Raw genomic sequence first — 25830 nt, 5'->3', positions numbered from 1 at the left:
AGCTTCCCTGTTGAGAAGCAGGAATTGGACTGACAGAAGGGATTGAGGATCAGGGATCATGGGAATGTAACACGATGACTGTATGATAGATCAGGTTAATCCCTGCATGCGGTCATAATCGGCTCCCAAATGACCGAGTAGAACGAGCAAAAGGATGAGATCATCTTCTGCGGCGGAACGAGTGACTAGGCGACGACATGAGTAAAGGACATATATAGCCCCACGAAGTAAGGGTCAATTTTATGAGGTCTTCGAGTAGCCTAGGAGCCTCGACGACCCTTGATGGCGATCTATCACGCTAGTATAGACTCATACTAGGTGAAAGTTGAAAGCCGATTGGACGACACCTTGGGCATCATCCTCCATGCGTATCTTGACGAAAACTTTGTTGTTGTCGGCGCGACATGCCGTAGTTGAGCACGCCCACAGTGAAGTCAAACTTGAAGTTCTTATGGTTACACCAGCGGTTGCCTGACACGACAATATATGATGCGTCAAATCCGTAACATTGGGAGGAGGTCTTTCTGCCGATCGAAGGACGCCACCATGTCCAACATCAATTCCGCTCGAATGCACAAACGGAACTTGTTACGGGAGCGACTCGTCACGGTGTGTGGCCGCCGGGCACCATCAATCTAGCTATGGAACGTTAGCATTGTTTAAGATTAACCATACCCCATATTAGAGTGTTTTTGCTAGTTGTAATTGACTGTTCCGTCCATCGAGTCTGTTACCGCCTACAACAACAGCATGTTCAACCTTTCCTGGCCATTCAAACCTTTTCCACCAAATTTATCCACACTGTCGCACATCATAAGTGATGTTTGCTGCGTACATGTGTCGTCACCGTCGTGCGGGGAACGTCCGAGTCCTTGAGCTTGAGAGTTAACGCGGCTAGCAAAATTATTAAAAATTACATAACTAAACGCAAGGTTTGGTGCAATAAACTCAACGGGTCTCAAGTTAATGAAATCCTTCAAAAAACAAGTACTCTATTACTGCATAATAGTAATTAGTAAATATCACTGTCCGAGTAGTAAGCCTTCTTGACAGAATACGTGAAACTAACGTGTGCATCAAAACTGAAACCTTGCAAAACGTCAGTTGCTTGTTCACGAGGCCAATCAATTTGTGTTTCACAGTAACGCTCAAAGTACACTTGCACAAGAAACGCTGTGATTACTCCGATATATGGCTACTGCACAAATAAACACATTGAAAAGACAAACAACGCATAGGTCGCGAAAACGATGTGTAAGCCTCCACAGGGAGAAACGAGCTACGGTAGCGGTATAGGCGTGAGTTAAAGAAGAGAAATTAGCACATCGTCTCAGGTCGGATTCGGTATGGGACGCGATATGTGAGGTGTACAGTCCGCGTTGACGGGGTTAACGAGGCGTAAGTGAAGCAATGCAACGAGCGTGGGGTGTGCGAGAAGCACAATCGGACAAAGAGGATATAAGTCAAGTGTGAACATGAAATGGAAAGAAAGTAAAAGATAAAGAAGACACAAAAGTGAGTAAAGTAACACTAACAACGGCCAGACTGAGAAAGCGAAGTGAATAAAGAACACAACAACCAATAGCCCAATGGGTCCCCCTCACGAGGACATCCGAGGCTATCCTTCCCATCCACTTGCTGTTGGCGACTTTTTCGAGAGGGAGATACGCGGGGTATAAGTGGGCACTTCCACAGCACACCTCACTCTCTAGGCGATCCATATTTAAATGGATGCTTCCATCTCCTCTGGGCCAGATACAATGACGTTTGCATTGTTCCCTTCGTCTTCAGGGTCCACAAACTGGGAAGACTCGATGGGCTCAATAGCGCTTGCGGGCTCTGCACTTGCTGGCCCATTTCCACTGGCGCTCCGCCTGACTGAAGAGCCACCTTGGGGACCCGATCGCGGCGGGTTCGCACACCGATCCTTGCCATGCGCAATACGCAAGTTTGCATATTCCGGCTTAATCTTAATGCTATCGATGGCCTTAATAGCGTTAGAGATATTAGTGAAGTTGACGAAGGCACAGTTCCTGAAGATAACAATGTCAGACACCATCGATCGCCAGCCAAGATAACGCACTTCTCCCTCAGGAAATTTACCAGCTCGATATCTCCAAACTCGCCAAAGTCCCTCTTTAGCTTCTCCTCGTTGAATAATTCAAAGTCTTCAATGTTGCCCACATAAACGTTCCTGGTGGCCCCTGAGTGCACAGCGAGCGCAAGGCTAGGCGGCAGTGGACCGGAATTTTTGCCCCAACCAATCTTGAGCCGCCGGTTGTTCAAGGTGAGGCCTTGGTAGGATGCCACTTGGTAGAACGTGAACGCTGCTGCAGGGTCAACAAAAGTGACGAACTACCACCCAAATAGATCAGTAAATGCATTTAAAACATGCCATAAAATATGACTGACGGCAATGTGCTTGTCCTGCATGTACCTTACGCTCTGCAACACACCACCACGAATAGCGTTGCACAAATCTTCAGTTGTTGTCTCGGGATGAATGTTGCCCAAGTAGACCGTGCGATTGAGGGTTTGACCACCTGTCATGTCCGTTGTAAAGGGATAAGGCGAGAATGGCGAACCAAAGTGATTCGGACCCGCAGCAGGGCTGAGATTTGCAGATTGAGCGACGAGAGATTGGGCGGCGGCAGCCTGGGCAGCTTGTGCAGCAGCTTGCTGAGACTTGGGTATATATGCGCAACGATCCTTGCCGTAGTTGACGCGTTTTCCAGCCCAAGCTGGCTCAGTAGGGAGCGTGTTAACCACCTAAATGACCGCGTATCGGCACCAGAATATGGTAAATTTTCAAATGCAGCATACCTTGGTAGCAACCGAGATACTCAAGAAATGTACGAACCCAATGTTCTTGTCACGGACAATTTTGACCTGATCAATCAGCCCGAACCGGCTGAGATCATCCCGCAACTGCTCTTCTGTCGTGTTTTCATCCAGGCCACCGAGGTATACGTTCCGGCTCGCGTTGCTCTGGCTGATCGCAAGGCTCACCTGCGCACTGACAGGAGATGGCTTTCCCCATCCGATCTTAAGTTCCTGGCCGTGAAGGGAGAGCTTCTTGATGGTGGCGTCGGCGTGGAACGCCGCAGCGGTTGCACCGTCAAGAAAGGACAGGAAAACACACGATTTTTCAGGAAGAACACGAATGGATTCGAGGGGGCCAAAGTGCACGAGGTTAAGTAGCTCATCGACAGAGGCGGTTGCGGGGAGGTTGCCAACATAAACGGTGCGACCAGTGGCATTGGTCGTTGCAGAAAGCGCGGCAGAGATAGCCGCCGGTGAGTAAGCACCTGGAGTCGGAGGAATGTTGACATTTAGAGAAGGTAGCCGAGATTGCTACACATGATACATATGAGATTAGCAATCGGACCCATTTCCGTGTCAATAACGACGGGATGTACCTGACCATAGTTACCAGCCTGCGCGCCATAGGGAAAAACCGCCCAACATGCTCATCCCGGGCAATCCCATGCCAAGCATGTTGTAACCAAAGCCTCCATATGGGCCCACACCGTTTGGCTGAGGTGTGTGCTGTTGCTGTTGCTGGGCAAATGGGTTTTGGTGTGCGGGGCTCATTTGAGGGTTCATGCCTGCACCATTGACAGCAGTGTTAATCGTAAGATTCGGAGTAGAGTAAAGCTGATTGGAGAAGGCAGGAGATGAAGGTTGGAAAGGCTGGTTGATCTGAGCATGTGGACCATAACCATAATTGGCAAAGGCGTCGCGAGTAACAGTAGTAGGTGCCGCAGCGGAGGTAGCAGAAGCACTAAATGTGGGGGACCAACGTGCCTTTTTGGCATCAGGACCACCGACGGCATCCATAGACCTCTGTTTGACGGGTCAACTGTGCGATGATGAGATTGAAAAAAAGACCGACCTTCATCATGTCGAGATCAAAACCGTAAGAAGGGTAGTGAGTTGCAAAAGCTGTTTGGGAGTCGTCCATATTTCCGGGTATGAGGTAGGAGAATGAAATGGATGAGAAGGAGAGCAACGGCGGAATGTATGTATTGAAAAAAACCGATGGACCAAGTTAGAAAAGGTTTTGCAAGGTATAATGAATGACAGGGAGGTAGAGAGCGTGGGTAGGGCAGAATGCTGTGATGTACTGTCGTAGTACTCGTAGTACTCGTAGCCTGCCCTATGCAAATGAGAGTGACTGATAATAATAAAAACACGCACAAAAAGATGGGCGAAGAGTGCGATCTGATATAGATAAACTTGCAACGAAGAACTGAACAGAAACGAGTCAGGACAAGTCTAGCACAAGAGCTAAGCCAGACACAAGTCCAAGACAAGATCGTCTCTTCAATTCACGGTCCCAGCGAAATAATAAACAAAGATCGCAGGAACGCGGGCGACGACGAGCAGCACCAAACGTGAATCCGAAGAAGAGAAAAAAACAACCAACGACAAGCGAATTCGAAGAACGATGTAGCGGACGAACTTGTTTTTCACATCAATATCTGACTTTCCCACATAACGACGCACGGACCCATCGTTTCACGTTCATCATGACCTTCATCACTGAGGTCAAATATGCAGTTTGCTGGGATCGTGAAGAGAAGGAAGGCGAGCTTTATCAAAATTTCGATGCCCAAGATGATATCAGGTAAACTCGCCAGGATTCAGGCTCGTCGCCCTCTCATGAAGTTTAACCTTCCTCTGTCTAAAATCGCGGCAGGTTCTGATCACACCATAAACCTTATAAGGTGGGATCAGAAAGGTCACCAGGATTCGCTCCTCACTTACAACCTCCCATGACCTAAGGTATAATCTCCACCCGTAAAATGCTCTAAAAACGCGGCTGGTTCTCATCACAGACAAACCCCAAGGTGAAATTTTTGCAGCCCAAGCTAAGTGACGTTCTAGAAGGTCGCTAGGATTCATGCTCAGACATAAGCTTGTCGTCTTCTCACTCTATGGCAGGTACTTACAGCCCCACTCTGTAAGTTAAAGTTGTTCTAAATTCGCGCCAAGGTTCTGATAGGTAGTGATCCCCCGCGTTGGCACGCTTATATCTTTACGAGGCATGCGAGCAAATCGGACTACATACAGTCAACGAGGAGCTCTGTCCGCGTTCGTCGTGGTAGAAATAACATGAGGCTACTGTGGTATCTCGTGGTCCTCATCAGGCTGGTATAGTCCTCTCGACTTGGAAAAGTCAAGCCTGCATGGAGGTCTGCATAATGGCGATTGCGTCCGTGATGCATTGATGCATGTACAAACATACCACCTACATATATTACTGGGTAGTGCTCTTTATCGCCGGGCCGCTGTCTCGTAGTGATCCACCAGCACGACGCGTTCGAGTTACATCTCACGTTATATCAACGCCAGCTATTCTGAAGGGAACGTTACCGGACTAAGTTACCGCGTAATACGTATCAGAGCGTATCATTTCAGATCATGACAGGCACTGATAGCTGGTTTCTCTCCGAGTGACCGGTGTGGCTAGCCTACATATGTAGTTCAACGCCAATGGATATCTTTATATTCTCTCATCCATTTCTCCCATGTCGTCCACCCAGCGGTTTTCTCTTCTCAATTCATTGCCGTCCATTAATCTAGAGTCGCAATGGCCGCAGGCTAATGAATCACTCGTATTGGAACCCTTTACATATATTACCTCCAAGCCCGGCGAGGAAATCCGCACACTGCTCATCGAGGCTTTCAACATATGGCTTGCAGTCCCTAGCGACCAACTCGAGGTCATAGACCGTGTCGTTCAAATGCTGCATAATGCGAGCTTGATGCTCGATGACATAGAGGACGATGCGCAGTTGCGAAGGGGACAGCCTGCGACGCACAAGATATACGGCATCCCGCAAACTATTAATACCGCCAACTACGTATATTTCTCAGCTTATAAGGAGCTCTCGAAGCTGAGGAGACCAGGCGGGGACGAGGGCGAGAATGTGGTGAGGGTGGTGGGCACTAGCGATTTGGATTTGGTAGTTACGGAGGAGCTTTTGAATTTACACCGTGGGCAGGGCTTGGAAATCTTGTGGCGAGATTTGTTGCAGTGTCCAACGGAGGAAGAGTATATATCTATGGTTAACAACAGTAAGTCCAGGTCCCTTTTCAGCACGTTAAACACTAACTTTCTGGGCTCAGAGACGGGGGGTGGATTTAGGATAGCTGTCAAGTTGATGATGGCGCACGCAACGAAGAACCTCGACATGCGAGTCCTGTCCCTCTATGCATATCTCGTACTTAGTTGCTCATGACTTCCTCAGCGATTTCGTCCCTCTGGTAAATATTTTCGGAGTGTATGTCAAGATACGGGATGACTACATGAACTTGCAAAGCACAGAGGTAAGCCTGCATAGCGTATTATTCCTACCAGAAGCGAAAGCTCAATATGCTCTACAGCACAGCGACAACAAGGGCTTCGCAGAAGACCTCACCGAGGGCAAATTCTCCTTCCCAATCGTTCATGGAGTACGTGCGGACGAACAGAATCGAGTTGTTATGAGTGCGTAGATAATACTGATCTATGTGCATGAATTGATTGGCTGCTATCATACAGACGTGCTACAAAAACGCCCTACGACACCGACCCTGAAGCATCACACAGTTGACTACCTCCGCACACAGACAAAGTCGTTTGACTACACACTTGCGGTGATGAGCACCTTGGAGCGGCAGGTCTGTTTGTCTTCTGTGCCTACACGCTTCCCGCTGAGTTTTACATCTAGGTCCGGGAGGAGATTGCACGCCTTGGCGGTAATCCCCAGCTTGAGAAGATATTGGACGCCCTGCATGTGGAACATGATTTACATGATTCAGGTGGGTGTGTAGATGAAGGAGTTGTACCTTGAGTCGAGAGTGAATCTTGGACTTGTGAATATGTGGAGTTTCCACTCGTATCTGGGAAGTACAAGCCAGGCTGGTCTCGAGTTTGAGTGGGGTTGTAATGTACTGATTGATTGTACTTACTTGCTTTCAGCGTTGAATTGGTTTGATGTTATACCATAACATCCACTCATGGATAGTTCTTTGGAGGTTCATCTCAACTGGGGAAGCCTCCTGGCCAAAGTGATTGCCACAACAGAATCGAAATCTGTTTCTCTTGGATTACGCAGGTTCAAAACCTGCTGATTACAAGGTTTCTTTTTCTATCGGAACACACCTTGACATTGACTCATGGATGGTTTTCTTGGACGCTTATCCTATCTGGTGTTACTAGCTAAGTGGCTACCACAACAGAATCAAAATCTGTTTCTCTCTCTCGGAACACCGTGACACTTTGACATTCACTCGTCGACAGTTCCTCGGTTATTTATCTCAACTTTGTCCTGGCCATGTAATGAACCACCAGTGGGTTTTAGTAGGTATTGCGTGTCAGTTGAGTCCCACAGTACATAGAAATGGGTCTGCGTAAATGCATTCCGCCCTGACAGGTTGAAATCCCTGTATCCCTGGTTGCAATTCCTGGCACACTGACGGGCCGACCGGGGTTGACTTTGTCAGTTGCTAGAAGCCAGTGGTCTCGAGCCACAACGTTCTACCAAGAAAAAAACGACAGTTACGGCCCGAACCTAGCACCTGCGTAGCGCCTCTTAACTCCCCACACCTGCAGACTGGTTTTGAATCCGGAAACACAAGTGCAAATGAAAAACGACATTTGCGTCAGATCTCCCAAAAGCGATTCATTTATTCTACCCCGCATAATCATTTGAACGTTCTCATGGCATGATGACTCCACTTCGTCCCGACATTGGAAATGAGCATTTTCATTGAAAAAATTCAAATTTATTGTCCTTTGGGGTCGAAGGACATACACGCGGGGGGCTTACTCCGGCTTAACTATCAAATAAGTACGTAACTTTCTGGCTCTACAGGACAATTTGTATTCATGCTGCAAATTGCGAACCAGACCTCCTGACCAGATCGAGTCGCAAATTTCCAAGAGCTCAGAAAAATGAATAAAATTGTATTTTCAACCGGCGGAGGACGAGAGTTTGAAGCAGTGATCGACGATCAATCCAACGCAGACCATCGTCCCGCCGTGGCGACCTGCCTGGAGTACCACACATATCAGAATTAGGGTACATGGATATGGCAGCTAGACGCACTGTGAAATTTTTCCAGCAGTCTCTGGGATCATTATGATCAAAGGACCATATGTGCCAGAGACACAGGAGGAAAGGGGCAAGGGCACTCATCATATAGAACGGAAGGCCCTGGTCGTTCAAGTAACCAACCCACAAAAGACACACAAAGAAGGTCGTATCAAATAAAGTCAATACAGGACGAATGGCTTTGCCCAAATGGACTGCCATGGACTTGACGCCGGCCTTCTCGTCGTCCTTCTTGTCCTGAGCGATACGATCAGCACATACCTCAGAGTGGAAGAATTTTTCAGGTGGTCACCTGGCATGCGTAAATGGTGTCGTAGATGCAATTCCAACTAAGGAGGTATTACTATCAGCATGACTCAACGAAATTTACCTTCCTCCGCACTTACCAGCACGATGCAATTGCTATGTTCAGGATTATACCCCAATCATAATGGTCAGTCGTTGCAACCCACGTTCCTGGGACAACCCAGCTAGAAGAAAAACCTTGGAACAAGATATGATGGAATACTTTTCCATGCAATGGAAAGTCATACCGAGGAACAAAGAAGGCCAGTTCATCCAACGCTTCATCAGCGGATACGTCGCGATACAAACGGGGAATGCGACAACACCGAGTGTGAAACTTAAAATAGTCTGTCAGAGAAGTTTCGACATTTCTTGAGCGATCTGCTCACGCTTTGGTTCCACAAGTTGAAAACAAGTAGAAGAGGGCGGCAACGAGAACAACCAGAAGTGCTGAACTTGGCCTCTGTCCTAGTGACAACTCCTGATGCAATCGGTCGGCCCTGTGAGCGTTCTATTCCGCATTGAACACATCAAGATATCACAGTCGAGATTGGACTAAGACCTACCAACCTTGCGATCGAGATCGCGGTCAAGCATGTCATTTAGGACACAGCCTGCGCTATGCACCAGTATGCCCAACAATGCAAAAAATAAAGTATTCTCAACAACTTCGTTCACCGGTAACGCCAGACGATAGGCCGCCGATAGGAAGGCCCAACCTAGACATGATGTCACAAGTTATGTTTAAATAACAAGGCGGCTGCATCATCTTCCATCTTACCGGGCCAAAACATGAAGTCGCACCCTACTGGAAACCAGTGGAGCCTGGTGAGCTCGAATAATGCTCTTGTTTTGGAAGGCATCTCAGCATGTAAGGTATGTGACGGCGGAAGAAAAAATTAGCAACATCCTGGTACCAATGTTCATTATTATAGGTGACCCTGTGTGAGGTAGTACCGTACTATCGGTTACCGTTCGTCTAGCCAAAGCGCTCTTTCAGCGACCGCCGCTTCAAGTTGCTTCTTTCCTCGATTTCGTTTGATGAGGTGGCAACTTAAACTACTTACCCGTGTAAATCACTCTCACTGCCAGTGGCAGAGCAGCCAATCATGATTGTGGCATAATGCGCCGTTGGAAAAAATGTGCCTGCACACCAGCTCCATGCAGCACCGAGTTAGTTTAATGCGGAAAAAAACTATCAGGACTTAGGTATATGTTATATGTGTCCTGTCACTCCTGTGATCAACCCCGACTGGACTCGGAGGAGCGAATACTATGCACATGTTTACAGCTGTTTGCGAAACTAATGGCAATGATTAAATAATGTCCATTCTTAGTATAAGTACTATAACACTTACATAAGCAACCATCACTGAAATCAACGTTTCAACCATGACCCTACGGCCGCAAGCCTGAGTACTCTATCGTACGAATCATTGACACATTTGCAGGGATATTCGAGATGTGGCACAACTGCAATGAGCTACGTGGCAGTTTCCCGGTTACTGATAGAAGATTGGCAACTTGCATGCTTAGTGACAGGGCGTTCAGTGCGCAAGTAGCCGCCAAGTCTGTGGTGCTGCTGCTGGTTATATCCACCATTCGAGTACGCCGGATCTCATCAGTGGCTGGCTGGCCAACTTACTGGAATCATCATCATCATCTCAGGGTATGTTCATGAACTTCGAAAAAAAAAATACCGCCACCCCAACACCAGTCATTTCCAGGATCATATCCTCACAGGCTCTCCATAATCATTAAGAACCTGTTTAAACGCGTACTGTGTCACGGGTTCTCGAAGTGGAACTTTTTGGGACCATAGGTACAGCTTCTTTGCGGCGAGCGCTTCCGGTAGTCGGAGCCAGCACCAGCACATTCAAATTTCCTGCTACTACATAGGACTGCATCAGTGCGGTCTTTTTATCTGCTTCTGTATCCCCAATGTCGTCCTCCCAGTTTTCTCTGTTCGATTTGCTCTCGTCCACACTAGACTCGCAATGGTCGCAGGCGAATGAATCACTCATATTGGAAACCCTTTACCTATATTTCCTCCAAGCCTGGCAAGGGAGTCCGTACACTGCTCCTCGAGGCTTTCAACATCTGGCTTGCAGTCCCGTGCGATCAATTCAAGATCATAGACTGTGTTGTTCAAATGCTGCACAATGCAAGCTTGATGATCGATGACATAGAGGATGACGCGCAGCTGCGAAGGGGACAGCCTGTGACGCATAAAATATACGGCGTCCCGCAAACTATTAATACCGCCAACTACGTATATTTCTTGGCCTATAGGGAGCTCGCGAAGCTGAGAAGACAATGTGAAGATGGGGGGTGAGACGAGGGTGGGAGGCGCTAAAGATTTGGATCTGATAGTCACAGAAGAGCTTTTGAACTTACACCGTGGGCAGGGGATGGAGATCCTGTGGCGGGATTTGTTGCAGTGTCCAACGCTGGAAGAGTATACTTATATGGTCAACAATAGTACGGCTGTTCCACTTTGGCATGCTACATTCTAACTTTCGGTGTGCAGAGACCGGCGGTGGTTTTAGGATGCCTGTCAAGTTGATGATGGCGCTCGCAACGAAAAACCTCGATGTGTGAGTCTTCTCACTCTAAGCATATGTTGTAAACAGCTGCTCATGAAATCTTTAGCGATTTTATCCCTCTGGTGAATATCATTGGGGTGTACTTCCAGATTCGGGATGACTACATGAACTTGCAAAGTACAGAGGTAAGCTTGCCATTGTCCTGCGCTTGTACCTAGAGTGTCTATCAACAAGCGCCATCTGGCCACGACGCATTCCGGATCACTCATGGTCCATCCGTAGTTTATGATTCAAACTAGATGAAAGAGCTTAAAGGTGTTATCCAGTACAACGACAATAAGGGCTTTGCAGAAGATCTCACAGAAGGCAAATTCTCCTTCCCAATTGTTCACGGAGTCCGTACGGATGACCAGAATAAAGTTGTGACGAGTGCGTAGATGATCCCAACATCTAGGTGCATCGATTGATTAACCACTGTCATACAGGCGTGCTACAAAAACGTCCAACCACACCCACTCTGAAACACCACGCCATTGACTATCTCCGGACGAAGACAAAGTCATTTGATTACACGCTTGTCGTGATGCAAAGCTTAGAGCAACAGGTCCGTTTGTCTGTTGTGCCTGCACACTTGCTGCTGAGTTTCTGTTTTGTAATTCAGGCCCGGGAGGAGATTGCACGCCTTGGCGGGAATCCCAAGCTCGAGATGATGCTTGATGTCCTCCACGTGTGAAAAATGATTTGTGTGGAATGGAGGTCATGGCCTTCAGCTCAAGTCGCAAGCGAAACTTGGACTTGTGAAATACTGACTACGTCCTTGAGGAGGTGGAATTTTGTAGTCACCGTGACTCGGCTAGTCACGAACCTGACTGGTGTTTCTGAATGTATTGCAGTTCTTACACATCATGTTTCTGCTTTATTGGCTAATGTGTGCTTCCCCACTTGACAAGGAGGCGGGTCGTCGCGGGTTTAAAACCGACACTAACGATGAGTAAGTATTGGCCCCCTTGGCGGGACTGGGACATTGGGCTCGAGGGCAAAGATAATATCGAGGTGATCACACCGAGCGCTAATAGCCGATTAACGCACGTTAGGGCAAGATGCTAATTAGTTATGCTCTGGCGAGGATTCCTTACTTTCGTTGGTGGGTGCGCCAACCAGTCGCAATGTAACTTCACCTGTAGGTCATGCGGTGCCTTCCTCTGATCATAATGTTATTCAATACGGTGTAGCGCTCACTGTAAGATATAAGTACAACAAATGCGGCACGTCAAGCTTTGGGCGCTTCAGCTGCACATCGTGTCCCGCCATGCTTGATTTATATGATGAAAGAGGTTCAGGCACACTGTCGGCCTTCGAAACACATGTGCAGCATGACGACTCGGAAGCGTGATGTGCTACTAACGTAGAGAGGCCTTAGTGACACGGTCGGCCGTGCTAACTGAGATGATTGCTACTCCATAGCCTTTTAAGGACACTAACCAGTATTGCGGTGTAGCACTAGACTACAGGTACTAGTAGTAGCCCTGGAGTTGAGCCCGGAATAACTCTGATGACTAATGCTGCGTAATAATTTTTAGTAGTAAAATGCGTTCATGCCGGACGCCTGCATGCCCAAGTCAAGGTTTCACTTAGCCTTTGCGATAAACATGCTTAGTAGTAGCGTCGCTTTGCTGTGATGCCGACTCACCATAAAACTCAGATGTCACTAGTGGGATCGCCACGCTAGGTTCTTGCACTCTCCCTACACCGTCCAATTCAACAGGGTAACACGAAAAGAAATGTCCAAGGAACTAAACCTAGCTAACCCTTCTGGCAAGGAACTCAGTCGTTCTCTGAGTAACCTCGAGACGGCAAAGGACCATGAGGTCCAACGTAGTCGTTTGCGCTCCATTTTTATTGTCATCACTTGTACCGCTGCAATGGTTGTTAATGTGGGTGTCCATCATACCTTTGCTCGCTGATCCTTTGTGACATCTTTAACCGCAGATATCTAATACTACCTCTGTCTCTATTTCACTCCCAACGATTGAGAAGGGGCTAGCTATTGAGGAAGAGCAGCTTCAGTGGCTCGTATCCGCGTATTCTCTCAGTTCTGTACGTTTTCGCGTCTATTTTTGCACATCTTAACATGGTGGCTCACCTCGTGTTTAGGGTTGCCTGCTCCTGTTCTTCGGCAGATTGGCGGATCTTTATGGACGAAAAAAGGCATTTATGCTTGGGACTCTTTGTCAAATTGCCTTTTCTCTTGGTTGTGGGTTTGCACAAGGTTGGTGTGCCCACCAATCGTTCGCGTGTTCCGTCCACTCACAAATGTAAATCTAGATGGTCTCACTCTCGCCGTCTTGCGTGGCTTCCAAGGTATTGGAGCCTCCGCTACAATACCATCCGCAGTAAGTCCTCCTGAGATGTTTTTGAAGCAAAAGTACTCACTTTTTCAGCTCGGTATCTTAGCGCATGCGTTCCCTCCATCAAGAGCACGTTCAATAGCATTCGCTACCTTTGCAGCCGGTGCTCCTGTCGGCAGCGCATTTGGCATGATCATCGGCGGTGTTCTGACTCAACTTACCTCGTGCGTCATGATTACTAATCGACGCATGCTATATTTCTCACGATCTCGTGCAGACCACATTGGCGCTCTGTATTTTACATGGCCGCGGCAACTTCAGCTGTAATTGGAATTTCTGGTCTGATTTCGTTCGATGCCGACGTTCCCTCAGCGGAAGTTGTCAAACGTGTCGACTGGATTGGCGCTTCCCTTGTCACAGTTGGCTTGGTTTTGATTGTATTCGTACTTGCTCAAGGAGATATTGCTACGGATGGCTGGAAAACCCCATGTAAGAATGTCGTCAAACCATACTGGTCATGTGCTAAAACCATCAACAGATATCCTCGTGCTCCTTACTATCGGAGTCATCTTGCTTGCGCTATTCCTGGTGTGGGAGTGGAAGCTGGAACAAATCATTGACGATGATCCATCAAGAGCGACGTCTTTCTGGACACCGCCACCACTCATGAGGCTCTCGCTCTGGACTCGGGCAAAGGGACGCATGGCCGTTGTCCTGGTTATAGCATTCTTAAATTGGAGTGCTTTCATTAGCTGGAGCTTCTGGGTTCAGGTATGTTCCGGTTCCGCTACCCGAAGGAATGATGTCGCTGACTCCGTTTTCTAGTTGTATTATCAGAACTACCTGCTATTGACGCCGGTCGACACCATGATCCGATTCATTCCCATGTTCATTGTCGGCTGTTTATGTAACTTTTTCGTGGCGATGGTCGTTGCGAAATTGCCCTTAGTTATCTTCGTAGGCAAGTGTCTATGTGTGGAATATTAACATGTCAAGCTGACTTGTGGTCCAGTCAGCGGAACGCTCCTGACAGCAACGGCCGCCATCCTGTTTGCCCTAATTGACCCGTCTGTGACATACTGGGCCTTCGGTTTCCCGTCCACGGTTCTTATCGTGTTCGGCGCTGATTTCGTATACTCCTCCGGTACAATTTTCATTGCCAAAACCTCGCTCCCACATGAACACAGCGTAGCTGGAGCGCTATTTCAAACTATGACACAGGCGAGTCCCGTGAAACAAGTAACGCTGTTCTGTGCTAAACTAACACGTTTTTGGTTAGATCGGCACCGCATTCGGTCTAGCTATATCCACAATTGTGTTCAACACTGTAGTCGATACGGAATCTGCGAAGCTCGGTGTCATTGTAAACTCTAGCGGCACCAATGCGCCCTTGTCTGCGCAACTGACGGGGTATAAAGATGCGCAATGGACCTCCGCTGCGTTTGCCCTTATGGGTGAGTACTGCAAATTTGTGTTGTGTTGAAAGCGGATCATTGACGGTTACTGTGATTATAGCCGCGCTGCTGGCAGCGCTTTTCCTCCGCAGTGTTGGTATCGTCGGACACAACAGGGTCATTAGGCATGTTAATTCTGACCAGACCATAGCTGCCCATGCTGCGGCTGACGACACTGGGATACCCGATATGTCCAACTAAGCAAGACATCGATGTTCGAACGGACGTTACTTATGCTGCATCATGAACTCGTATATGCCCTCCTCCCCTGTGCATTTATTCAATCGCACTTCACGTTGCAGAATCCACAGGAACCCACCAATCCAAATTCGACATTGTTACCATTAATCGTACCCACGAATGCCGTCGTTTTGACTCTTTGGCATTGCATGTTTTCGTTTCGGTCGTACGCCTGCAAAACCCCGAAAATCCAAATTCAACATTTATTATTGGCAATTGTCCCCCTATGTAATAGTAGTTCCTGTACCCACGCACGCCATCATTTCGACTCCCTGGCAGTGCATGTTGTCATTTCTGTTGTTTCTTCTGCCTATAGAGCCCCTTCAGTGAATTTACCCGTATTAGACGGACAGCTAAGGGTGACAATGTACCAATAGAGGTGGGCCAGCCCATGTGGGCCCATGGCCATAAGTGTACCATGATAGACGAGTGGGCCGGAGGGTGGTGTGTACCTGTTCCAAATGGATGGGCCGGTGGTATATCTTGTAGACGGTAGTATAGGAATGTACTATATAGGATATCTATGTATATAAATGAATTCAGTGTGCGATGGAGACGAGTGGGCCGGACGAATGCAGTGCAATGTAAATGAGTGGGCCAGGGAGATGGGTGTGATGGAGACGAGTGGGTCAAGGGTACAGGGTACAATGGAGATGGGTGGGCCGAGGGTACAGGGTACAATGGAGATGGGTGGGCTGGGGGTATGGGGTGCACTAGAGTCCAGTGGGCCAGGGATATAGGTGCGATGGGGACGAGTGGGCCGGTATGTGAGGCACAATGGAAGACGAATGGGCCGGGGGGTAAGCTCAATAAAAGATGAGTGGGCCGGGGGGGGGGGGGGGGTAAGCTCAATGGAAGATGAGTGGGCCAGGGGGTAAAGCTCAATGATATCCCATCCAGTAGATGATGGAAATTTCTTCCGGTATGGAAGGCGAAGGTGAAATGGATGGTACGGATGAACCGGAAGTGTTAAATGAATGGGCCAGGAGAGCCGGAGGGGCATGAAATGGATGATACAGATGAGCCGGTAGTACATGAAATAGATGAGCTGGATGGGATGAAATGGATGATACAGATGAGCCGGTAGTGAATGAAATGGATGAGCCAGATGGGGATGACATGAATGATACAGATGAGATGGTAGTACATGACATGGATGATACAGATGAGCCGGTAGCACATGAAATGGATGATACAGATGAGCCGGTAGTGAATGAAATGGATGAGCCGGATGGGATGAAATGTATGATACAGATGGGATGGTAGTACATGAAATGTATGATACAGATGAGCTGGTAGTGTTAAATGGACAAGCCGGATGGGGGTGAAATGGATGATACAGATGAGCCGGTAGTGTTAAATGGGCCGGATGGTGATGAAATGTATGATACAGATGGGCTGGTAGTGAATGAAATGGCTAAGCCGGTACTGCACTGTGTGATAGAGGTGAAGGTGAAATGGATTATACAGATGAGCTGGCAGAGCGCCATCCAGTCCCGCAACATTCTTACTACTGAATGCATATTATGCAAGTCAAATCATATTGATTGAAAGCATGCAAGGTTGACAACACAATGTAGACGACTAGTACATACAAAAACATGAATGATGTGCTAGTCTTACTGTGTCCAATCACCGGAAGGCTTGCATGGATATCTAGCACTCACTGATCGACCTTGGTGTGACAGAGGTCCATATTGCGGGTGTGGCAAAGGAGCTGAGATGGACTGTGCATCAGCTGGCACACTTGATGGCCCGGCGACTGGGAGATCAAGAGATTGTGCAGGTGGTGACCCAACTGGAGGAACAGACGAGCCGGATTCCCTCATTGTCAATGGTGGGATGTTGGTGGGGGTGGATGATACCCGGTTGTGCCTTGCGACCGGTGAGCCATCTGCAGTGTCACCAAATGTATCACCACCAGTCTGGGCACCCATCCGAGATACATCCGGAGTGAAGACATTGTTGGTCACAGTGCGGGCAAATGCACTGATGGATGGGCCGGGAGCTGTGATGGGGGGTGGATTGAATGCTGGTGGACTTGACGCTGTTGCTTGACTGAATCTCTGCTCCCTGAGATACCTGACAATGCCTCTTACTTCGGCGGTGCACTCAGAGAGGAGTGCATGCTGCGCATGCATATCCTGCTCAATGTGATCAATCTGCACTGACATGGCGCTGTCAGATGCCTCTGTGAGGTCCATTCGACGCTCCAGGCGAAGTTGCCGGAAGTCAATTTCCAATCGATTGTGTGTACAAAGTTCCTCCATCTCAAGACGAACTTGGGCCAACATGGCCTCCATCTGGTCATGAGAAAGGGGGTGCCGGGTGGATTGACCGGGTCCGGAAGGCATGGTAGGGGAGGGCGGGCTGTAAACGACAGGTAATGGTGAGAACCAGATGTCGTCCTCTGAGGCCATGGCCGGTGATGGAGGTGGAGGTGGCAACTCGTCATTGTCGGGCTCGATCCAGTGATCAGGAGGGAAATCATTTGCAGATGCCAAAGGGACCGATTGTTGTTGGGCACCCGTCACATCCACAGTGCCATCGAGCATCTGGATGCTCTTGTCTTCCTCTTGGATAGGACTAGGTTGCTGGATTGTCTTGTCTACAAGCATGCATTAGAATAGAAAGCAACCGGAAGCAAAAGACTTGCCTTTCGCATTAGATTTCTGCCCCATCTTTTTCCGGTGGCTTTGGACCAGGTCGTTGTGGGTATCACAACCTGACAGGCACATATAAGAAAAGTGCTCAGCCAGTATAAGTGAGTCTCAGCTCTGCCTAGCTGCTATACTCGCAGAATGCAAGAACGTTCGACCCTAAAGGGGAAGCAAGGAAAGCAAGGATCCACGGAATGATGCTGAACAACCCTGGTGAATGGCGGTGAAAGTGCGAGAAATGCACTGAAGGCGCGCGCGGGAAAGCGGAATGCGAAAGTGCGCGGAGCGCGGGAAGGTAGTGCAAGTGGTGCACTGGTGTAAAAGATATATACTGAGACTGATAAGAGGGAAAGCGCGGATCTAGATGGATACTGATAGTGCCCACTAGCTATAGACTGATGCTAGGGCCTCAATATGATGAAGGACACATGCATTGCATGGAACTAACTGATGATAGATACCGAGTGGTAGGAAGGTAAGGTGGAATTGTTGGGTGTAAAACGAACATGAAAGTATGTAAGTTCTACCTAAGCGCTCTCCCAGGGCTCGGAGCCGAATAGGGAGCGCTCTAAGTACAGTGGCTCAAAAAACCGTCCGTATGTTTTGGCATTTTTCACTATCTATAATATTGTGTGAGGACAAACAAATGCCTCAAAAACATGCTTATACCACATTGTAGTATGGCTTCAGGGCTTTCATTTGAGCCCTACACCGTGGGAATCGGTGGAGATATGGTGGAGATACAAGGCTCACAAAATGGTGACTCATGCGGACAGTTTTTTGACTCAAGTATTTTACAGTAATAACCAGGTATTCTAGTATTTTGTATGACCTCCCTTGGCTTTAATTACTGCCTCTATCCTTCTAGGCATACTCTCAATTAATTTCTGGCAATCCTCAGCTGTGATCTTCCCCCATTCCACTGCTACTCTCTCCCAAAGCTCCCATACTCCTTTAGGGGGGTTTTCATAGGCTTGAAGCTTTTTCTTGAGTGTTCCCCAGAGATGTTCAATGACATTGACATCAGGAGACTGTGCTGGCCAGTCAAGAACATTGATGTTATGTTCTTCAAACCATTCCCTAGCTCTTCTGGATGTGTGCTTGGGATCATTATCCTGTTGGAAAATGATATCTTCTTCATCAATCCCTGATTCTGCCAAGCTAGGCAGCAAGTGGTCATTTAAAATGTCCACATACTGCTCAGCATTCATCTTCCCCTCAACCTCAGCAAGCATTCCCACACCATTCCATCCCATACAGCCCCATACCATTAAAGAACCTCCTCCAAACTTGACAGTCCCATTAACCTCTCTGTCTGTTAGGCCATCTCCCTTCTTTTTCCATACATACACCTTCCCATCTGACCCAATCCTATTGATTTTGGTCTCATCTGACCATATAACATGCTTCCAGTCCTCTACAGTCCAGTGTTGATGAGCTAAGGCAAAGGCTAGTCTTCTCTGCCTATGTTTGATGGAGAGAAGAGGCTTTTTCTTCTTTGTTACTGCCTTGAGATGAGCTGCCTTGAGAACATTCCTCACAGTTTGTGAAGAGACAGGGGTAGTGATGGTGGAATTGATATAATGGGTGGCTTGGACAGCATTATCAGCCTTTCCTGTAGTGATATGTTGGATAATAGCCCTTTTGTCAGTAGAGGTGTTAAGACCGTACTCAAGTAGTATCGGATCCGAAGGGCTTCGGCCTCAGCTCATGCGCTGTGCCCCTTACCCGAGTACGTGCCCTTAATTTCGGAATGAAGTCCAGATGGAATCCGACGAAGTCCGAAGGACTTCCGGAGGCTGGCTACTCTGGTTGAGTGCTGGAGGACTTCCGGATGAGCGCGGGAAACTTTCGGATGAGTATAGGAAACTCTGGAAGAGTTTCACCCGCTGCATTAGATCCGAAGGTAAGCTCCCTAGATGGAAACACATAGAAGATAGGCTGCAAGGGACAGAGTCCAAAGCAGGATAGGTTAGGAGGAGCGGTCCGAAGGACAGGACGTCCGGAGGTCCGAAGGTTGCGTCGTCCGAAGGTTACGATGTCCGAAGGTTGCGACGTCCGAAGGTTACGATGTCCGAAGGTTGCGACGTCCGAAGGTTACGACATCCAGAGGACCGGAGGAGCGGACAGGATTCTAGGACAAGAGAAGAAGGGCTACAACGGACAAGGTCCGGAGTAGAAACAGACGGAGGTAGACTACTCTATGGTAGAGTCGGATAGACGGGGTTTAGACAGAAGTCTCAGAAAGACAGGAAATGCCGGAAAGGCAAAGCTTCGGCTTAGGGAGTCAATCCCTAAGCATGGATATAGACGGAAGGATAAATCCGGAGGACCGGAAGGTTGGCCTAGGGAATCCTTCCCTAGGCCTAAGGAAAGGCAATACTAAGATGGACCGAAGTCCGAGATCAGAATGAGTGAAGTCTAGGATGCGAGAGAGCAAGTCTATGTTGAGCAGAATCTAAGATGATATTCGAACTGAGGAAACTTTACAGGAGTTGTACAGAGGTTTATATACTGGACGGGATCCGAGAGGATCAGTAAGCTGAAGACAAATGCTATGTACGAGCATGTGGAAACATATTGGTAAGTATGAACGGAACATAAACAAATGAACTCGGAGATGAACAAAGTACAAGGATCAATAAGCAAGACGGAAACACAGATAACCGAAGTCCGGAGTCAAGAGGATTACCATAAGGAGATAGACGCTGATTTAAGGTTTGAGCTTCGGATATGAGTATAGGTCGGATCCGGAGGTCTAGAGATATCGGATGAGGCGTCTGGATATCGGATGAGCGGATCCGGAGATCTAGGTGAAGACGAGACTAGGATATAGATCATGGATATCATCCGGTAGTCTAGGGAAGGTAAAGTCTCAGGTAGGATGAGCTCGGATCCGATGGGATCAAGGGTGGATGAAGCAGGCTTAGCTGCGGAGGTCCGAAGGTATGGATATATGGATGTACGAAGGTGTACGGATCCAAACCGATAGTGGACTGGAGGACTGCAGGCATGGATAAGGGTATGGAGTCATGGATAAGGGTATGGAGGTCCGGATGTGCATCCGGAAGGCGTCCGGAAGGCGTGGGAACATCATCGGACGTAGGTCCAGAATACGGGATATGACAGGGTCATACATGGCGCGAAGGTGGTCGCGTTAGGCGTGGAAAAAGCGCGGATTGAAAAATGCGGATGGAGGAGCGCAGATGGAGTGCGTAAGTGCGCGTGTCGTATAAAGGTCTAGGGATGAACTGGTCGCTGTGTCAGATGGCCCCCTCGCGGTGGGTTCCAGTTGAGGCGATCTCAACCTGGCTGGGCTGATATGAAATATCTAAAAAATGCTCAACCAGTATAAGTGAGTCTTGGCTCTGCCTAGCTGCTATACTCGCAGAATGCAAGAACGTTCGACCCTAAAGGGGACTGCTACTGAACACAGAACCAGATGAAAGAAAGACCCTTGAAGTGCGATGGATGCGCGAAAGCGCAAGAAGAAAAGCGAAGTGAGCGCACTAAGGTAAGCGCGAGAGAGCGCACTAAGGTAAGCGCGAGCGTGGGAACGTGAGCGCTAAGGCGCGCGTTGTGCGGAAAATACCGGATAAGGAAACGGATAAGGAAGCGGATGTGCAAAGTGAGTGCAAACGCAGAGCGAGTGTTATAACGAGCGCGGAATAAAGGTCTAGTATAGGCGGATAATGATAACCATTGGAAACACAAAGTGCGCCCAAGTGGTGACTACTACTTTAAAGTAAAACCCAATAGCGAGGGAAGTACAGCAAAGGGGAGTAATAATGATGGTGTAGTAAGTCAGCAACTTTATACTATGGAAATCGCATCGGAAGCGGAAGGGATAGGAGCAATAAGCGCTATGAATACGTAATGACATGTAATAACGCTGCAATGCTTGTTACAAACCACGAGGCAAGGCATATGACGTACCAATGAGGTGGATGGACATAGAGGGACATTCCTGGATGATAGGCAATGCAGGGCAATGCAGGGCGCTTAAGTGCAATAAAGCGCGCAAGGTGCGCGTGTGGGAATGCTGCGCGTTGTGCGGGAAAGTACCGCGCCTATGGCGCGTTTCGCGGGAAAGCTGCGCGTTATGTGTAAAACGACTAGGGACATGATAGAAGTCGAATATAGCTGATGGTGCAAGTCGTGCATTGAAGGCCAATTGTCATGAGTTGTGAAAAGGTGTGATATGTGCCCATATGTGCCTGCAGAAACGCGAGTCTCTACACCGGTATACCGGTTACCCTTTACTTCCGTTATGCTTACTGATCCGCTACACTTACTGATCCGTTTTAGCTTATACTTCATTCCCGGTTATGATACGTTATCCGTCCGACTTACCAGTATGCTGTACACATACTTTGATTATACTTCGTACATAGCCTTGCACCTTTGCTTATTGATCATTCCGTTAGTTATCCATAGTATATAAACCCTTGTACATGCGCTGTAGTAGATCAGTTCGAATATCATCTTAGATTGTACTCATTCTGTCTGGACTCTAAGTCCCTCCGTTATCCGTCCGGACTTGAGTACGATACTCTTGTCTACTCCAAGACTTAGGATTGATTCCTATAGTCTATATATCCGTCTCTGTCTTCGGACAGTCTTCACCCGTTAGTTTCTAGTTAGGATCTGATCCGGATTAGCTGTTACTCTATATGTTCGATATCCGGAAACCTTAACGGATCCGTTACGATACTTATCCGTCTCACTAGACGTGATACTCTAGCACTCTGAAATAAGGGGCAAGACTCAGGAAAGGGGCACAGTGCACGAGCTGAGGCCGAAGCCCTTCGGATCCGATACTTCTTGAGTACGGTCTTAACAGAGATTCGGTACTCGGTACTTGGTATTCGGTAGTCAGTACTTTTGAGTTTCAAATTTTGAGTTTTGTTTCCAATTTTTCGTCTCACGTGCCGAGTGCCGAATTCCGGGTGTCAGGTGTCGGTACTCGGTTCTTGGTACTCGGTACTCGGTGATTCGAGTCTCAAGACTTGAGACTCAATTCACAAATCGAAATTTGAAACTTGTGATTTCTGAGAACAATGTGTATTATCTTATGTATTTCTGTACTCATTTCACTGACTACTGAGTGCCGAATCTCGGGTCTCGGGTCTCGGTAATTCAAGACAACAAAAATGTATATCATCTTAAATTTGAATTTCTTAACTCAAGACTCGAAATTCATAAAAATGTACAATACCTAGGCCCTATCTGTCTATATGATACGTATCTGGGCCCACCCGTCTATCTAATATTACCCGACATCGGCCCACCCATCTATGTAGAATTCCCCACGTCGGCCCACCCATCTATCTAATATGACCCCATGTCGACCCACCCGTCTATGTAATAAATAATTCACCTCACCCTCGGCCCACCCGTCTATCTAATAAATAACTCACCTCACCCTCAGCCCACCCATCTATCTGATATTACCCCACGTCGGCCAACCCGTCTATGTAATAAATAATTCCCCTCACCCTCGGCCCACCCGTCTATCTGATATTACCCCACGTTGGCCCACCTGTCTATCTAATAAATATTTCACCACTCCCTCGGCCCATCCATCTACAATAATACTAATACGTCGGCCCACACGTCTATATAATACTATTTGCTTACATCTCTCCTCAGGTCTATAATATATGTCAATCCTACTCTACATATTAGCCACATGGGCCCACCCATCTCCATAATAATATTTCTCCCAGCCCATCTGCTATCGTCGATGATATATATAACATCAGCATAGATGGGCCCACCCGTCTCCATCGGAAATAATATGCCTCCCGGCCCACCCGTCAACATCAGGAATATACATAACATCGGCCCATAATCCGCTGGCCCGTATTACATGGATATTATGTAGGTTGGGTGACCCATATAATACGGGATTGTCACTGAAGGGGCTCCCTTGCATCAGATACATGTGCCCTGGAGAATATCAAAGCTTACCAGGTTCAAATTGTTTACCGGCTTCATCCCACTGGACAAGAACAGCTAAAAGGGCCTCAGCAACAGAACCTGGCGAGTCCTTAACAAGAGCAGGGAACAGGTTCTCTAGTGCATGCTGTGCACAACACGCTCCTTTTGCATCCTCGAGGAAATTCTTCCAGTGGGCTGGGTAGAATGACAGCTGTGTGGGTTTTGGCCCATGTCTGCCTTTAGCTGATTGCTGCATGTCAACCAGATCCTCATTGTTCATCAGATCCTTTTTCCTGGCCATATGGTGTAAGAGTTCTAGGGAAGCAGGGTCAGGAAGATGAGGTCGCCCATTTGTCTTGTGATGCTGACTTAAGACATCGTCAGCTACACCTGCAGACTGGGAACAAGTTAGTTGTTGAGTGCTCGGCGATGTACTACTAGATGGATGTCATACCTGAGAACCATCAGTTTCCTGAATACCTTGAGATACATCGACAGACTGATGCCGCACGTGAGAACCGGGGACATGTTGAGCAGCCTCAAAGGCACTCTCACTACTCAATGGATTGTCGAAAGCTAATGCTTGCTTGGCATTCATGTCATCATCATCGTGGGAGTATTGAAATTCAAAGTCGGGAGTAAGAATGGAGGTAGCATGGACCGGGGAAGGTTCTGGTTCCCGAAGAAAAACCTGAAAAGTGATCAGGGTGACCACTGTGATCATTACATGTGAAGATGACATTTACCTGGGTGCACGCTATGGCGCCTGCCAACCTCAGCCCAACCAAACTCCCTTTCACCAGAATTATCAATATCGGCAGAATCATCACTATCTTTGCCACTCGCTCTACTTTCATCAGAGCTTGAATTATCTGAATCTTTGGAATTGGGATGTTGTGAGGAGATGTTAGTCCTATGTTCATAACTGGCTGTTCGTAGAGATGGGTCCAAATGTTCCTCGGAAAAAGTCGAAACGACTCGTGCACTGGACAAAGGATGTGAAAGTAAGCCTAAGGTTGCTACCGGTAAAGGTGACACTAGGTCATAGAAGATCCCCATTGGATGGCCCACTGGAAGAAGACTGACGACCACCAGTAAGGCTTTGTGCAGCACTGCGGGCACGATTCTCAGCATCTTTCTTAGTCATTGTCATATAAGGATTGTTGATTGCTTGCAGATCTGGCTCTGTTCCAGGCTGTACGATTGGTGGGTTGCCTTGAGGTATTTGAAATCCAAAGCGTGCACCAGTTTCGCACAATGACAAACTCAGTTGCAATAATGCATGGCTTGGCTCGTGAGTGACACCCTCATGTATAAATGAATACTTGATTTAAATACAAAAAATAATGTTTCTTACTGGTTCAACTTGTGAGTAGGGGGCAGAAGATGTCTATTTGATTGATCATGGTATCACCAGGTATGAACAAAGACAAAAATGCCTCACCTTGGCTTTCTTTCCTTTCTGACGGGAACTCGCAACAGCAGAGCCTGTACCGTCTGAGATACTATATGGCGGAGGAGGCTTCTAAATATTTAACATCAGCCCCAACTGTTCAGATAGAAACTTGAGCTTACCTATGCACGATCACGGCCTTTTCGACGTGGTTCAGGAGCAAGAGGGTTTGCTGAGATATTCAGTGGGAGGGTTGTGGAACCCTTAGGTAGGTTTGTCCACGTTGGGGCCTCCAGAACTGCGCCAACTTTCTCTAGTTGAGCATTCCTTCCACCTGCACCTGCACCAGGGTGACCAGAACGACAAATTGGAGAAGCATTGACATCTGAAGTTAGCTGCAGCGACACCAAACCAGCTTTATCTGCTGCCCGCGCCTTCTTTCCTTGCCCAGTGACCACTGTGATATCAGATTCCACGACTTTGCGCTTTGCCTTCACTTTTTTGGGGCTAGACGTAGCATGGGAGCAAGGGGGCATGGTTGACACTAACAAAGGGTAGGGGTGCTGGAAGGGAAATAAGTGACAAGACTTGGACAAAACTCACCCAACTCTTAAGGGATTTGACTGAACCGAGTAACATGTCATACCTATGGGCAGTTATGACTTGAATGGCAGTAAGTGTCCGCATTTTTGGAGAGATATAGTCAAATGGAGGATCACATGAGGGGAACGAGGAGCTCAACGTTGCAACATTAGTAATATTACTAGTGATAATTTCCCGGCCCTTTCAACTTTCCAAAGTCGTGGGAACAGCTGCGATGAGTCACTAGTAGACTACAGTACTTTTGAGTTAAACA

At 47.9% G+C, this 25830-nt stretch overlaps 7 protein-coding genes across 7 annotated transcripts; 3 read left to right on the top strand and 4 right to left on the bottom strand.

Moving 5' to 3' along the window:
- Nucleotides 1–1480: 1480 nt before the first annotated feature.
- Nucleotides 1481–4427, bottom strand: DFJ58DRAFT_864271 (uncharacterized protein). Its single transcript, XM_041394122.1, has 7 exons — nucleotides 3896–4427; nucleotides 3507–3846; nucleotides 3420–3469; nucleotides 2824–3354; nucleotides 2413–2769; nucleotides 2084–2355; nucleotides 1481–2033 (listed from the first exon to the last, which is right to left on the bottom strand). Exons 1-7 carry the CDS (start codon nucleotides 3962–3964, stop codon nucleotides 1724–1726), a joined length of 1929 nt encoding a protein of 642 aa, XP_041237252.1. The 5' UTR covers nucleotides 3965–4427; the 3' UTR covers nucleotides 1481–1723.
- A 1107-nt stretch (nucleotides 4428–5534) lies between these two features.
- Nucleotides 5535–7027, top strand: DFJ58DRAFT_817632 (terpenoid synthase; the record flags this gene model as incomplete). The annotated part of the gene is made up of 6 exons (XM_041391801.1): nucleotides 5535–6084; nucleotides 6136–6211; nucleotides 6258–6336; nucleotides 6394–6496; nucleotides 6551–6669; nucleotides 6720–7027. The coding sequence occupies 6 exons, from the start codon at nucleotides 5535–5537 to the stop codon at nucleotides 6840–6842; spliced, it is 1050 nt and encodes a 349-aa protein (XP_041237251.1). The 3' UTR covers nucleotides 6843–7027.
- A 936-nt stretch (nucleotides 7028–7963) lies between these two features.
- Nucleotides 7964–9253, bottom strand: DFJ58DRAFT_734735 (UbiA prenyltransferase family; the record flags this gene model as incomplete). Its single annotated transcript, XM_041386537.1, has 8 exons — nucleotides 7964–8044; nucleotides 8100–8342; nucleotides 8398–8434; nucleotides 8492–8588; nucleotides 8639–8727; nucleotides 8780–8901; nucleotides 8961–9109; nucleotides 9172–9253. The coding sequence occupies 8 exons, from the start codon at nucleotides 9251–9253 to the stop codon at nucleotides 7964–7966; spliced, it is 900 nt and encodes a 299-aa protein (XP_041237250.1).
- A 783-nt stretch (nucleotides 9254–10036) lies between these two features.
- On the top strand, nucleotides 10037–12127 carry DFJ58DRAFT_817626 (isoprenoid synthase domain-containing protein). Its single transcript, XM_041391800.1, has 8 exons — nucleotides 10037–10369; nucleotides 10398–10708; nucleotides 10740–10871; nucleotides 10921–10987; nucleotides 11043–11121; nucleotides 11263–11365; nucleotides 11422–11540; nucleotides 11598–12127. Exons 1-8 carry the CDS (start codon nucleotides 10332–10334, stop codon nucleotides 11667–11669), a joined length of 921 nt encoding a protein of 306 aa, XP_041237249.1. The 5' UTR covers nucleotides 10037–10331; the 3' UTR covers nucleotides 11670–12127.
- A 549-nt stretch (nucleotides 12128–12676) lies between these two features.
- Nucleotides 12677–15260, top strand: DFJ58DRAFT_817621 (major facilitator superfamily domain-containing protein). Its single transcript, XM_041391799.1, has 11 exons — nucleotides 12677–12870; nucleotides 12926–13033; nucleotides 13091–13205; nucleotides 13262–13329; nucleotides 13378–13508; nucleotides 13562–13773; nucleotides 13823–14055; nucleotides 14110–14245; nucleotides 14297–14505; nucleotides 14564–14738; nucleotides 14800–15260. Exons 1-11 carry the CDS (start codon nucleotides 12718–12720, stop codon nucleotides 14937–14939), a joined length of 1680 nt encoding a protein of 559 aa, XP_041237248.1. The 5' UTR covers nucleotides 12677–12717; the 3' UTR covers nucleotides 14940–15260.
- Nucleotides 15261–16597: 1337 nt separating this feature from the next.
- Nucleotides 16598–17596, bottom strand: DFJ58DRAFT_846772 (uncharacterized protein; the record flags this gene model as incomplete). The annotated part of the gene is made up of 1 exon (XM_041393358.1): nucleotides 16598–17596. The coding sequence occupies one exon, from the start codon at nucleotides 17594–17596 to the stop codon at nucleotides 16598–16600; it is 999 nt and encodes a 332-aa protein (XP_041237247.1).
- Nucleotides 17597–23600: 6004 nt separating this feature from the next.
- On the bottom strand, nucleotides 23601–25510 carry DFJ58DRAFT_846771 (uncharacterized protein; the record flags this gene model as incomplete). Its single annotated transcript, XM_041393357.1, has 7 exons — nucleotides 23601–23978; nucleotides 24036–24295; nucleotides 24328–24591; nucleotides 24668–24905; nucleotides 24939–24971; nucleotides 25026–25086; nucleotides 25257–25510. The coding sequence occupies 7 exons, from the start codon at nucleotides 25508–25510 to the stop codon at nucleotides 23601–23603; spliced, it is 1488 nt and encodes a 495-aa protein (XP_041237246.1).
- Between the last annotated feature and the right edge of the window lie 320 nt (nucleotides 25511–25830).

This window comes from Suillus subalutaceus, assembly GCF_016647625.1.
Source record: "Suillus subalutaceus strain FC151 chromosome Unknown DFJ58scaffold_186, whole genome shotgun sequence".
Lineage (NCBI taxonomy): Eukaryota > Fungi > Basidiomycota > Agaricomycetes > Boletales > Suillaceae > Suillus > Suillus subalutaceus.
This window is presented reverse-complemented; position numbering and strand designations above follow the sequence as displayed.

Coding starts and splice junctions, on each gene's coding strand:
- DFJ58DRAFT_864271 (XM_041394122.1), bottom strand. CDS start 3,964: ATGGACGACTCCCAAACAGCTTTTGCAACTCACTACCCTTCTTACGGT. Junction 3,470..3,506: donor GGGCCCATATGGAGGCTTTG/GTTACAACATGC, acceptor GCCCGGGATGAG/CATGTTGGGCGGTTTTTCCC. Junction 3,355..3,419: donor AGGCTGGTAACTATGGTCAG/GTACATCCCGTC, acceptor TATCATGTGTAG/CAATCTCGGCTACCTTCTCT.
- DFJ58DRAFT_817626 (XM_041391800.1), top strand. CDS start 10,332: ATGTCGTCCTCCCAGTTTTCTCTGTTCGATTTGCTCTC. Junction 10,988..11,042: donor GCAACGAAAAACCTCGATGT/GTGAGTCTTCTC, acceptor TGAAATCTTTAG/CGATTTTATCCCTCTGGTGA. Junction 11,366..11,421: donor CCAGAATAAAGTTGTGACGA/GTGCGTAGATGA, acceptor ACTGTCATACAG/GCGTGCTACAAAAACGTCCA.
- DFJ58DRAFT_817621 (XM_041391799.1), top strand. CDS start 12,718: ATGTCCAAGGAACTAAACCTAGCTAACCCTTCTGGCAAGGAACTCAGT. Junction 14,246..14,296: donor GCCCTTAGTTATCTTCGTAG/GCAAGTGTCTAT, acceptor CTTGTGGTCCAG/TCAGCGGAACGCTCCTGACA. Junction 14,739..14,799: donor CGCTGCGTTTGCCCTTATGG/GTGAGTACTGCA, acceptor CTGTGATTATAG/CCGCGCTGCTGGCAGCGCTT.